Source organism: Oryctolagus cuniculus, chromosome 1, assembly GCF_051225735.1.
Source record: "Oryctolagus cuniculus isolate XC-2025 breed Fujian yellow rabbit chromosome 1, ASM5122573v1, whole genome shotgun sequence".
Lineage (NCBI taxonomy): Eukaryota > Metazoa > Chordata > Mammalia > Lagomorpha > Leporidae > Oryctolagus > Oryctolagus cuniculus.
In genome coordinates, this window is record NC_142867.1 from 137,570,167 (window position 1) to 137,583,632 (window position 13,466).

The 13,466-nt window shown below is 54.2% G+C and overlaps 1 protein-coding gene across 1 annotated transcript; it reads left to right on the forward strand.

Annotated features, from left to right (window-relative positions):
- The first annotated feature begins 1,325 nt into the window (after nucleotides 1-1,325).
- Nucleotides 1,326-9,653, forward strand: NXNL2 (nucleoredoxin like 2). Its single transcript, XM_002708281.6, has 2 exons — nucleotides 1,326-1,949; nucleotides 8,830-9,653. The coding sequence occupies exons 1-2, from the start codon at nucleotides 1,429-1,431 to the stop codon at nucleotides 8,999-9,001; spliced, it is 693 nt and encodes a 230-aa protein (XP_002708327.4). The 5' UTR covers nucleotides 1,326-1,428; the 3' UTR covers nucleotides 9,002-9,653.
- Nucleotides 9,654-13,466: the final 3,813 nt, after the last annotated feature.

A 13,466-nucleotide genomic window follows, 5' to 3' on the forward strand; every position in this document is an offset into this window, starting at 1 on the left:
GGGTTAACAGATAAGTCATGGATTCCTCATGGAATTTGGGGTGTAAACTATTTGCTTCCTTTCCCAAAATGTTATTTTTAGCAAGAACAAACAGGCTGCCCTCCTTCCTTGGAATCTCCAAATTTACAAATTTACCATGAAAATAGCAAGGACAAGCCAGACAGGTCTTTTGTTGCCACCTCCTTGTAGGCTGACAGTTTGGTCCCCAAGATTGTACTTAAAAACGTTATTACCACGGGCCCTGTGGTTTTCACCTCTTGGAAGCCCCCCTCCATGCCGCTCTGGCTGGAGGTCTTTGATTCTAATAAATACTTTTAAATCTCTTTGCCGTCTCCTTGGAAATTCTTCTTCCATGTTAGACAAAGAACCGAGGTAACAATAATTTTTCAGCCGTCGTCTTCCCTTAACGGTCTCAGGTGAGGGAATTTCCCTGTGGACAGGGACTGTAAGCAAAGCAGGATTTACTTAAGTGAGAAGCCTCCAGCGATTGCAGCCAGCACCAGGTCTCCAGGACAGGAATGCAGGAGACATTTGCCAGGGCGGGGTCTTTAATGTACGGTTTGTGGGAGGAGCAGAATGCCAGCTAACAATGGGGGGGGGGCGGGGAACCCACCTGCAGACCGGAATTGTAACCCTATGGAGCCTGCTCCTTCTAAGACAAAAAACCCATCAGAAGGGTGAGGAAGGGTGAGGCTGGTTTTTCCGCTATGCTCAGAATAAAACCAGAAACTCATCAGAGGGCTGGGGTGGGCAGTTTCTTGTTGCTAAAGGCAGCTTCTGGGGAGAAGGAAGCATTTAGTTCGTTCTCTGCCCCTTTTTTCATTCCTACGGGGACCTGAGCGAGCTACCTGTTAGCTAGCACGGGGCGGCGTAGTGACTCAGCGGGTTAATCCGCCGCCTGTGACGCGGCAATCCCATGTGGTCTCTGGTTAAGTGAAGCGGCAGAGGTCTGTCTCTCCCTCTAACTCTGCCCCCACCCCCCCAAAAGTAGCAGGCTTTCTGTCTCACATCTGGTCTGAAGACAATAACCTCTGATCAGCCCTCTTAAGTTGGAGGTGTTGCTCCCACTTCCAGCTTAGCAGACCTAAATTAACGACCATCTGCTTATCCCACATCACAACTACCAGTTACATGTAACCCCTCAACACCAACGGGAGCCCACCTGGCCATCACAAAGTCCCGAAAAAGCCCGCCAAGATACCGGTGTCGGGGACAACACGCCAGGAACAACAGAGCCTGGGGTCCCCATGAGCAAGCTAGCTCCAAGTCTAACCACGCCTCCGGGTAGCGGCACGGTCTCCAAGGCAGGTTCAAGCGCGCCGGGCAGCGGGCGCAGAGGTACCTGCTGCCGTCTGGGGCGGAACTGGAGGGGAAACGCGCACGGTGAGGGAAGCCCCAGAGTCCGTGCGCCGGGCGGGGCGCACGGAGATGGGCAGCAGAAAGGGCGTGCGAGCGCCGGGGCGGGGCGCGGGGGCGTGGGCGCGGGGTTGCCGGGGTTTCCTGGCTGCCCAGGCTTCCCCGGGCCCTGCACTCTGCCAGTGCAGACGCCGCCTCCGTAGCCAGAGGTGGGAAGGGGCTTGGGGAGTGGGTCGTGAGCGGTCCCGGCGCGTTGCGGCGCGGGGAGAGGGCGGCCGCCCGCGCAGCGCCATGGTGGACCTGCTGGGCGGGCGGCGCCTGCTGACCCGCGAGGGCGCGGCGGTGGAGGCGGAGGCGGCGCTGCAGAACAAGGTGGTGGCGCTGTACTTCGCGGCCGGCCGCTGCGCGCCGAGCCGCGACTTCACGCCGCTGCTCTGCGGCTTCTACACGGCGCTGGTGGGCGCGGCGCCGCGGCCTGCGCCCTTCGAGGTGGTCTTCGTGTCGGCCGACGGCAGCGCCGAGGAAATGTTGGACTTCATGCGCGAGCTGCACGGCGCCTGGCTGGCGCTGCCCTTCCACGACCCCTACCGGCAGTAAGTGGGGCCCTTGGTGGTGGTGGTGGGTGGGTGCGCTGGGGCTCCTTGGCCTCCCCCTGCACCCGTGCCGCGCCCTCCTGTCCAGGTCCCGGCCCAGGGGACTGACATCGGGTCTCTGTGAGCTTCCCTTCGGGACCAGGCTGGCCAGGGAGCACCCTCGGGGATCTGCGCGCTCTCCTCTGGGTCGGTGGTCAGTGGTCAGGGGAGGCCTCTGGGACTGGAGGAACTCAGGTGCCGGCCACCTTTGCGGCTTCGTGTTTACCGACCGGGATGGAATTTCATAACCGTGAAGGTACAAGCGTCGTCATTGCGGAGTTCATTACTGCAGCGGTGGGCAGAGCTGGGCAGAGGGAGGCGTCCAGGTGGCGACACCGCGTTCCAACCCTCGCTCCGTGCTGGATTTTCGAGTTTGTGGGTGAAGCTGAGCTTAGGTCTTCCCTCGCTGCGGGACAAGGCTCCGGAAGGGGTGCAGGGGGGATTGGCAGAGGGGAGTATGGATGGGTACGTGCGCGCGCGGGGTGGGGTGTCTGCTGGGGTGCGGGAGTCCAGACTTAGGTTTAAATCACGGGTCACAGGGGGCGGTTAAGACACCCACAGCTCTGCATCGCCTACCACAGTGCCTGGTTTCAGTCCCAGCTCTTCGCAGTTGCCGTTCAGCTAACTGGTAATACACAGTCTGGGAGGCGGCCGGTCATACTTCAAGTGTTTGGGTTCCTGCCACCCACACGGGAGATCTGGATGCAGTACCCCAGCCTTGGTTGTTGGGGGTACTTGGCCAGTGAGCCAGCAGATGGAAGCTCTCTGTCCTTCCCTGCTTTTCAAAATCAAAATGAAACAAATCACAGGTCCTAAAGCTCCTCGTCTGAGCTCTACTCTTTGTAGGTGGCCGAGTGAGTTCCCAAGGTTCACTTGACAGAGGCTAACTCGCGTTTTTCAGCTGGGGAATTAACCCCCAAATTGATAGTCACAAGGAGATCTGCCTCTGGGAAAAGAGTGGAAGCTACTTCGGGCAGTTTCTAAGAGTCTGAGCTGTCTCAAAGGCAGGCATTTTGATGGCTGGAGTGTGTGTGTGTGCGTGCCTGGGTGGGAGGCTGTGTGTGTGTGTGCGCGCCTGGGTGGGAGCTGCCCAGCCTTGGAGGTGGGTGAGGGCCTACTCACCCCAGCGTGAGCAGAGTCTTCAGGATGTGTGTGTGTGTGTGTGCATGCCTGGGTGTGAGGCTGTGTGTGTGTGTGTGTGTATGCGCGCCTGGGTGGGAGGCTGTGTGTGTGTGTGTGCCTGGGTGGGAGCTGCCCAGCCTTGGAGGTGGGTGAGGGCCTACTCACCCCAGCGTGAGCAGAGTCTTCAGGATGTGTGTGTGTGCGTGCGTGTGTGTGTGTGCCTGGGTGGGAACTGCCCAGCCTTGGGGGTGGGTGAGGGCCTACTCACCCCAGCGTGAGCAGAGTCTTCAGGATGTGGATGACAGATTTTGGAAAAGGGTTCGTTACGGAATCACTGAACGTGGTGTGCTTGATTTGTTTTAGATGTTTATTTATTTGAAAGGCAGAGAGGGAGGGAGAAAGAGCGAGTGATAACTTCCATCTATTGCTTCACTCACCAAATACCTATAACCTCTGGGTAGCCAGAGCCAGGCTGAAGCCAGGAGCCTGGAACTCTGTCTGAGTCTCCCACGTGGGTGGCAGGGGCCCACGTACTTGAGTCATCACCTGCTGCCTTCCAGGAGCCTTAGCAGGAAGCCGGGTCCGAAGCAGAGGCGAGACCGGATCCCAGGTGCTCTGAGATGGAATGCGGGCACCCAAGCAGTGACGTAGCCCACTGCACCGCAGCACTCACCCCAAGCCGTGTGTTTTAAAATACAATGACTTGTTTGGCACTGAGCTTATTCACAGTTTTTGAAATACCATGCTTGTTTTGGAGGTGAGATGGTGGGGGCGCTAGTAATTATGCAGGAGCTCAGGCCCCCCGGGGAGCCCGGCTCTGGGCTTTCCCATGGGGCAACGGTGGCAGGTTGCTTTATCGCTGGGCGTGATGATGCATCACCTGGTGGCTTGCAACCATGTGTGCAGGTTATGGACCCGCTGTCTGGTTTATTGCCCCATTTCACAGCTATGCCCACTGAGGCAGGCCCTCTAGTTCTCCTGATTCTGGGCTGCCTGCTTGCCCTGGTCTACTTCCTTTCCCAGGAGGTCATGAGCCTCTACCCCCATGGCATGGGGACTAACTGGGGCCCATCAGCGCTGTCTCCTGTCTCCCCGCTGACGTGGTGGGAGCCTGAGTGCCCCCGCGGGAGGCAGACAGGTGCATATGGAGTGAGGGCATTTGCGCCCCATGCTTCTTGCCTGGCCCCCTTGGTGGTCATCCTTGGAGAGATGTTTCTGTTTGTGAGCTGAGCAGTTGTTCTCCACCCCTCTCCAGACTGAACGTCACTGACTGTGTTACTGCCTCATGTGAGTGTGGCATATTCTGAAAGTTGCCGGATCTGTGTCCTGGGTTCTGCTTGTCCCAGCCTAGGTGTATGGAATCAGATCATGAGTAGAATGGAGATAACCACCACCAAGAGTTAAACACAAAGCCGCCTGCAGGCATCTATGTGGAGAACACAGTACTTTGTGAATGATGCTGTGTGTGGCGGGGAGGGAGGGGAGGAGGGGGCACTAAGATACTGACCTCATGGAAGCTCCACTTGGTAGGTGCCCAGGGAGGGGAGCCCTCAGAGCCCCGAGCGCATCACCTGCTGTCCACTGGGTTCCTGGAGAAGCACTTGAGTCAAGGCAGCAGGTGCAGTCCTCTTGGGGTTGGTTACCCCTGGGGTGGCTGCAGTCAGGTGATGGTGCAGGTGCACCTGCAGGGAGAGGACACCGAAAGCCCTGACCTTGTCGTTAAACTTGTGCAGACCTTGCCTTTCCAGTGCACCCCACGCAGGGCACATGGGGGCACCTGCTTTCTGGCTAGAGATGCAAGCTCCTGGCCGGGCTGTCCGTTGCCCAGCCAGGTGCCCGAGGGCCTTCCTTGGCCTTAGCTGGGGACAGACACCACTGTCCCAAGAGGATTTTCTCAGGATGCACTTTTATCCTGCCCTGTCTCTCTTGGTTTTGTTAGTTGGGTTTTGTGTAAAGCTCATCATCTGTGCAAGAATTGAAGAAACAAGATCTACATCCAGCGGCAGGACTTCCGGGCACAGGCTGCTGCCCAGGAGAGACACGCTCTGTGACGATGTCTTCTGATTGCCTCCCAGCAGTGCTCACCCCTCCCCCATCCTCTGGAAAGTCAGCGGACCCCTGGGAGGCCTGGGAGGTCCTGCTTCTTCTCTCTCCTGTTGGGCTGCCCCAACTCCACTGACCCAGAGGAGGGCGCTCAAATCCAGGCTGACACCTGGGTTTGATGGAAAAGCGAACTGGCCAGGCTTCCTTCTTGGGGGACAGTGGCTCAGGGAGGCTGTTGACACTGGGGTGGGGATCCAGTGCTGGTGCCCATGATTCTCGAGCATCTCCACCCTTGCCTCCCTCCAGCCTGAGTTCTTGTGGCCTCCCTGGGCCTCCAGACCCAACACTTCCATCAAACCCCCGGAGTCGGTGACTCCTGCATCCTTCTGTCTTTCTACTCATTGGAGCATTTTTTAAAAAATTTCTATTTATGTATTTTTAGAGATTTATTTTATCTATTTGAAAGAGTTAGAGAGAGAGAAAAGAGGTGTTTTCCATTGCTGGTTCACTCCCCAAATGGGTGCAGTGGTCAGACTGAACCGATCCAAAGCCAGGAGCCAGGAGCTTCTTCTGGGTCTCCCACACGGGTGCAGGGGCCCAAGGACTTGGGCTAACCTCCACTGCTTCTCTAGGCCATAACAGAGAGCTGGACTGGAAGAGGAACAGTCAGGACATGAACCGGCTGTATGGGATGCCGGCACTGCAGGCGGAGGATTAACCTGCTGTGCCACAGCGCCGGCCCCTCACTGGAGCATTGAACTGTGAGAACATCCTCCTAATTGGTCCCCCAGCCTTGCTGTCCTCATCGGTTTGACTCTTGGTTGAGTCCCAGATCTGGTGTGGCCACTCCTCATTCCAGTTTTCCAGGGGTCTCCTGCTTTCTCTAGCCCTTAGGACAGGGTCAGCTGTGGTCCCAGGGCATGGCACCCACAGGGCATGTGTTTGATGGGTGACTGGAGCAAGTGAGCAGAAGAGTGAACTTCAGAGAGATTTGCCTGGCAACAGCCAGCACTGGCTGAGATGGAGACTGGAGTCAGAAGTTGCCATGGTAACCCAGAAACGCTGCTCCGCCAGGGCCAAGGATGCTGCTGTGCCAGGCGTTGGGAGGGGCCGGCATCGCGTCAGCACCGAGGACAAGGGGAAACTGGGCCCTTGGGTTTTGGTGAGAATGCCCTGGGTCACCAGGCCGACAACACTGCCTCCTCCAAAGCTCGTTCTGTTCTCTGTGGACCCAGCTCAGTGCCTCCTCCGAGAGAGGGCACCCAGGTGATTTCAGAGGAGGACCATGGCTGTTTGCCTCTCCCACTGTTTTTTTAAATTTTATTTATTTTAAAGATTTTTTTTTATTTGAGAGGCAGAATTACAGGTAGAGAGAGAGAGAGAGAGAGAGTGCGCGCTTCCTATCCGCTGGTTCACTTCCCAAATGAGTGCAATGGTCAGGAGCCTGGAACACCATCTGGGTCTCCCATGCAGGTGACCCAAGTAGTTCAGCTACCGCCTGCTGCCTCCCAGGTGAGCACAGCAGGAAGGAAGCAGGATTGGAAATAGAACACAAACCAGGCACTCTGCTATGGGGTGCAGGCGTCCCACGTGGTGACTTAACCTCAGCCGAATACCTGTCCCTAAACTTACCTTTTAATTCAGTTTTCCTGCATAGTTCTTTTTGAAATTCTTTTTGTTACTCCTTGGTTCAGATGAGGAATCGGGCTACAGGGAAGTCCCAGCAGTCACACGGCTAAGTAGCCAGAAGCTGGAGGAGCTGTGGTTTCCACAATCAGGCCATGGCTGCTGGACTGCACACCCCAGGCCTGTGCCGTCAGGGGCGCCGGCCTCAGCAGACAGCATGGGACGTCCTGGGAGCCTCCAGCAGGGCCGCAGATCTGAGTGAAAAGGACCTACTGGAGGCTTTTAAAATCCTGAGCTGGGGCTGCTCCTGGGGTTGGAACCCAGTGAGTTCCCAGGTGATGCATATACTGTTGTCTGGGGACTCTGCATTGACAGGTGCCAGGGGGTGCCCTTTGCAGGTGTCAGGAGTGCAGGTGCTGGGCTGGCCTGGTGGGCTGCGGCTCGGTGGGGGGTCTGCTTCTGTTTCTGACATGCAGCTGGTGCTGGCCTGCCCCGTGCTCAAGTCACTGATTTGCCAGAGCTGCCAGAGAGCTAAGCTGAGGCCCACTGTCTGCAGAATGCTCTTTGGGTTGTTGCTTCTCGGTGAGGGTCATCCTCCTTACAAGTCATCTCAAGATGTAAACACCCTGGGAATAGTTGTGCTGTGTTGTTTTGGGAATAATGACGAGAACAAAGTGTGCACCTGCTTAGTCTGACACAGGTGTCCCCTGGAGTGTGTGTAATCCGAGGTTGGGTGAAACTGCAGGTGCAGAGCTAAGAAAGGCCGACTCTGTATTCCTGTTGTTTTATGTATTTTATAATCTGCCTGGCTCTTTCACATGTAACATGGGGTCATTCAGTTTCTTAAGCCCATTCTGTAAAACAGCCTCCAATTCCATTCTATTATGGTCTGAGGAAGTGGCCTAGTGACCGTTTGAGACTGTGACCTTGAAGGTTCCCGGGGCATGGCCGGTTAGACTGTTTGTAGGTGTTTGCACTGTGCTTTTTCTCTCTGTCCAGAGAGGAGCCTCTGCCCTCCTGCTTGAGGGAATGTTTGGCTTTGACCCGGTGCAGGAGGGCAGCAGGGAGACCTCGTGGAGGTGTCTCAGGGAGTCGTGGCCATCGCAGGGTGTCAGGGGCATTTTTCCTCCTCCTCAGGTTCAGTCTTGAGGGTGACAGCTGAAGGCAATGAGATTACTGTCCTGGGAGGCCCTTGCTGGTTAGCAGCCCAGGGATTTTCCCCTGCCGCCCGGTCTCAGAGATAATCCCGGTGAAGGTTGTGGGGAGGAGGGCGGAGCTGAGGGAGCAGGTGCACCCTGCCCTGAGTGAGTAAAAGCAGCGTCACACAAGGGCTGCTCTTGGGGCTGCGGGGGGATGGGGCGGGGCAGCGCATTGTTGGAGGGAATCTAAGGCTTTGGATTTGTTCAGAACTCACAAAGCTTTCACTGTGGCCGTCACATGTGTTTGCTCTTTTCCAAGCCCTTAAGATGCAGATTGGGATCTAAAAAAATACTGGGTTTAATCTGTGGCTTCAGATCTGCGCTGGCCAACATGGTACCAGCATCCCCACATGGCCACTTCAATTACCAGTTAATTAAAATGGGAGCTTCCAGCTCCTCAGGCACACTCGGCACATTTGGAGCCCTCCACGGCCGTGTGTGGCTGGTGGTTACAGTGTGGGGAGCACAGGTACACAGCAGTTCTAGGAATGACCTAGACAGAAATGAACTTGTCAAGGCTTTCATTCACACGGCTGCAGACAGTTGTCTGGGACAGGGCTCGCTCAGAAACCATAGTAACCAGGAAAAAAGGAGCCCACCGGTTGGCAGGGAGCTGGAGCTCCCCAGTGGCAGGGAGCGCTCACAGCACGTGGGTTGAAGACTCATGGTGCTGGTCTTCTAAGTGGCTGAGACATCAGCTGCTGCCAGAGCTCCCTTGCCTTCTGGTGCCTGCATGTATGTGTACTAGTGTGTGTGCATGTGTGTCCACTCCACATACATGTGGGTGTGTGCGCGTGCATGTGTGTCCATGCACAAGTGTTAACTCTCTGGCACCCTCTTCTCTCCTGCAGCGAGCTGAAGAAGAGGTACAACATCACGGCCACCCCCAAGCTTGTGATCGTGAAACAGAGCGGGGAGGTCATCACCAGCAGGGGGCGCAAGCAGATCCGGGAACGGGGCCTGGCCTGCTTCCAGAGCTGGGTGGAGGCCGCCGCCGACGTCTTCCAGAACTTCTCTGGTTGAATCAGAAGACTCTTGGAGCCGGGGGGAGGGGCCGTGCCTGTAGCCCCGACGCCCGGGGGCCGACAGGAGTGGGCTGTTGCCCTTTCTCTCTCGACTTGCTGTCTGAAATTCAGGGCAGAAGCCTTGGAAGACTGTAGGTACAGCTCAGGAACAGTCAGCACCCCTCTCCCACCCTCTATTTTGATCCCCTCAGTTGTTTAGCCACTTACTAGTGTTCGCATAGCTTTATCCACCTGGGCCTAGCAGGAGTGGGGAACCTCGGGCCTGCAGGCCGTCTGCGCCCCTGAACATCATTCGCTGTCGCCCTGGCAAGGCAGCTGCAGGCAAGACTCAGAAATTCAATCAGTCTGTAGCAGGCTCGTTTTCAAACAGATCATTTTGTATGGCCTGCGAATTCTGTTGTAAATACCCAGAGGGCCATTGGCAGAGAAAAGGCTTCCCACTCTCCCACCCCCTAGACCCTTATACGTTCACATCAAGCTATCAGAAATCTATGCAAAACATCTGTTGTACAGCTCTCTTCAGGGAAAATGTCCTATTTATTGATACTTTTCTGGAGGACTATCGATTTTAATGAGATGCTTTCCTAACGGTATTGATTAATACAGGTTGCAGACTCTGTGCTTTAATAAACAAACATCTCCACCATGCACCTCTGCCTGCCTTCTTATTCCAGACCAAACCCCAACAGGGCGGAGTGAGCTGCTCAGTAAATACCAAGCTTAGGCTCTTTGCCCAAGGTGCTAGTTTTTTGTTTTAAAATTATTTGATTTATTTATAAGTCAGAATTACAGAGAAAGAAAGAGAGAGACTGGGCAGGCTGAAGCCAGGAGCCAGGAGCTTCTTCCAGTCTCCCACATGGGTGCAGGGGCCCAAGCACTTGGGCCATCTTCCACTGCTTTCCCAGATGCATTAGCAGGGAGCTGGACTGGAAGTGGAGTAGCTGGGACTCGAGCCGGCTCCCATGCAGGATTCTGGTGCTGTAGACAGCGGCTTAACCCACTGAGCCACAGTGTTGACCCCAAGATGGTAGTTTTTAATTATATGTTCTCTTAGGCACTTTTTTTCCTTCTCGTTGTTTTCTTTTCCCCTTTTTTGAAAAAAGATTGATTTGAAAGGCAGAGTGACAGAAAGAAGGAGAAGCATAGATAGATCTTCCATCTACTGGTTCACTCCCCAAATGGTTACAGCAGCCAGTGCTGGAGGCCAGCGCTGTGGCGTAGTAGGTTAAATCTACACCTGTGGCACCAGCATACCATGGGTGTGCCGGTTCATGTCCTGGCTGCTCCACTTCTGATCCAGCTCCTTGTTATTGGCCTGGGAAAACATCGGAAGGTGGCCCAAGTGCTGCCACCCATGTGGGAGACCCGGAGGAAGCTCCTGGCTTTGGATAGGCCCAGCTCTGGCTATGGTGGCCATCTGGGGAGTGAACCAGTGGACGGAAGACCTCCCTCTCTTTCTCTCCCTCTCTCTGTAACTCTGCCTCTCAAATAAATAAATCTTAAAAAAACAAAGGCAAAAACATCCTGATCTCCCACATGAATGGCAGGGGCCCAAGTCCTTGGGCCAACTTTTTTTTTTTTTTTTTTTTTTTTGACAGGCAGAGTGGACAGTGAGAGAGAGAGAGACAGAGAGAAAGGTCTTCCTTTTTGCCGTTGGTTCACCCTCCAATGGCCGCCGTGGCCGGCACGCTGCGGCCGGCGCACCGCGCTGATCCGATGGCAGGAGCCAGGTGCTTCTCCTGGTCTCCCGTGGGGTGCAGGGCCCAAGCACTTAGGCCATCCTCCACTGCACTCCCTGGCCACAGCAGAGAGCTGGCCTGGAAGAGGGGGAACCAGGACAGAATCCGGCGCCCCAACCGGGACTAGAATCCGGTGTGCTGGGGTCGCAAGGCAGAGGATTAGCCTAGTGAGCCACGGCGCTGGCCAGCCAACTTTTGCTGCTTAGTGGTAGCTGGATGGGCAGAAGGGTAGCTGGGACTTAAACTGGCACTCCGCTATGGGATGCCAGCATTGCAAGCGGTGGCATAACTGCTGATGTGACACTGACCCCTCACACTTACTGTCACATTCTAGAGAGAAATTAAATTTTTAAGGCTGTTGTTTATGTCTTCTAGATCGGATCTCAAGTGGTCCCATTTATCTGCCTTTTCTTTCGTTATCTGCGCTTTTGGCTTTATATCCATTAAATCATGGTCAAGGCCAAAGTCAGGAAGGTTTTCCTTTATGCTTTCTTCTCTGAGTTTTAGAGTTTCTGGTCCTGTATTTAATGATTTAACCCATTCCAAGTTCAGTTTTGTGTATAGTATAAGTATTTTTTTGCATGTGGATATCCAGTTTTCCATTTTGTGCTTTTAGCGACTTCGTGGGGGGATGTGTGGACCGCGTATGTGTGAACCTGTTCCTGGGCTCCCCATGCTGTTTCATTTGCCCATGTATCTCTTTTTCTGCCAGCATCATGCTGTTTTAGTTCCTCTGGCTTTGTAATACATTTTGAAATTAGTAAGGGAGATTCTTCCAGCTTTACTCCTCTCTCTTACGACTGTTTTGGCTATTGGAGCCCTCTGCGGTTCCATATGAATCTTTTTATAATTGGTTTTTCTATTTCTGTAGAAAGTAGGAAATTTCTTGATAGGAATTGAATTGGTAGATCACTTGGATAGTATGTACATCTCACCGGTATTAAGTCCTCCAATCCATGAACCTGGCATGTCTTCCATTTGTGTGTATGTGTCTTCTCTAACTTCTTTTTTTCCTTTTTTTCAAGATTTATTTATTTATTTGAAAGAGTTACACAGATAGGAGAGACAGAGAGAAAGAGAGAGAGGGAAATGTCTTCTATCCTATGGTCACTCCCCAGTTGGCTGCAGTGGCCGGAACTGAGCTGATCCAAAGCCAGGAGCCAGGAGCTTCCTCCAGGTCTCCCACATGGGCACAGGGGCCCAAGGACTTGGGGCCATCTTTTACTGCTTTCCCAGGCCACAGCAGAGAGCTGGATTGGAAGTGGAGCAGCCAGGTCTCGAACTGGCTCCCATATGGCATGTTGGCGCTTCAGGCCAGGGTATTAACCCACTGTGCCACGGCACCAGCCCCCTCCTCTAACTTCTTTCAGCAGTATTTTGTAGATGTTAGTGTGCAAGTCTTCCACTTCATTTAGGTTTATTCCTAAGTATTGGTTTGGATGGTATTAGGAATGGTTTATTGTCGCTCCCCGTCTTCGTGGAGGAACGACACAGGACCCTGCGCTGTTCTTTTGTCTGCTCGGCCCTCCCCGGGTTTGCTGCTGGTTCTTCCCGGGTTGGCTACTGTCCCTTCCACCTCAGTGGAAGGGCGGTTCCCCCTGGCCGCTTTCCCCACTTCCGCAGGGGAGCAGCACACCGCCGGCCGGCTCTCTCGGGGGCTGCACAGGTGTTCCCCTTAGATGTTCCCCTTAGGTGTTCCCCTTAGATGTTCCTGGTGCATGCCGTCTCTCTCCTCCTTTATAATCCTCCTCTGCCAATCCCAACTCGGCTGCCCACACACCGAGTACGCTGCTCTCCTCCAATCAGGAGCAAGTCCCACAGTTTATTGGCTGAACTGGAGGCAGCTGTGCAGAAGCTGTTTTCTTCTCTCCCAGCGCCATATTGTGGGAGAGCAGATGCATAGAATAAGTCTTAATTCCAGTAACTTAGTCTAGTCCGAGCTGCTCCCCACAGTTTATCATCTATCTTTGTATTTATCTTTTGCTTTTCTACCCAGCCAGAATATGACCTCCCTGGGAGCACTGATCCCATGCCTGGTTCATAGAACTGGTACACAGTAGGTGCTCTGTAACATTTTGTTGACTTATTGAATGGTTTCTAATGTGCACTCAACACATTAATCCTTGGGCATGATAATATTTATTCTATCCGGTTCTGTGTTGATGGACATGTGTTAGCCTTTATTATTGCAATGAGCACTCTGTACCCATGTCACTCAGGACTTCTGTTGGAATATAGTTAATTCGTAAATGAATTGGTAAAAGAGAAGAAAATGTGACCTGCCTTTATTTTCATGAATATTGTGGCAGTTGTCCCATGTGACATAGGGAATAATCTTTCTCCATGAAGACAGTGAAGCCCTAATCTCCCACTAAGATAGCAAGGCCATTGAGCTGCCACTTAGACACTTGGCATTTCTTGTCTGTAAAATCCAGTGGGGAGCAGGCTGGGCGTCCAGGATGCCCCAGCTGACTGTGGTTGCTATCTACTCCCTGCTGCAGGGCTAGGAGCAGCACGAGGGGAGTGAGGCACCCATGCTTGGAATTCAGAGGCCCGGCCCCATGTCAGTCTGGGCACCAGTCCTTCCTTGAGTTTCCCATATGTGGCTTGTCTGACCTGGTCCCAGCCATGTCCCAAGTTCATGTCCTCACTGGGTGACCGCGGAGGTTGCTTCCATGTGGGGCCTGGCCTTGGGCTGGGTGAAGTCCAGCAGAAGTCACTTTT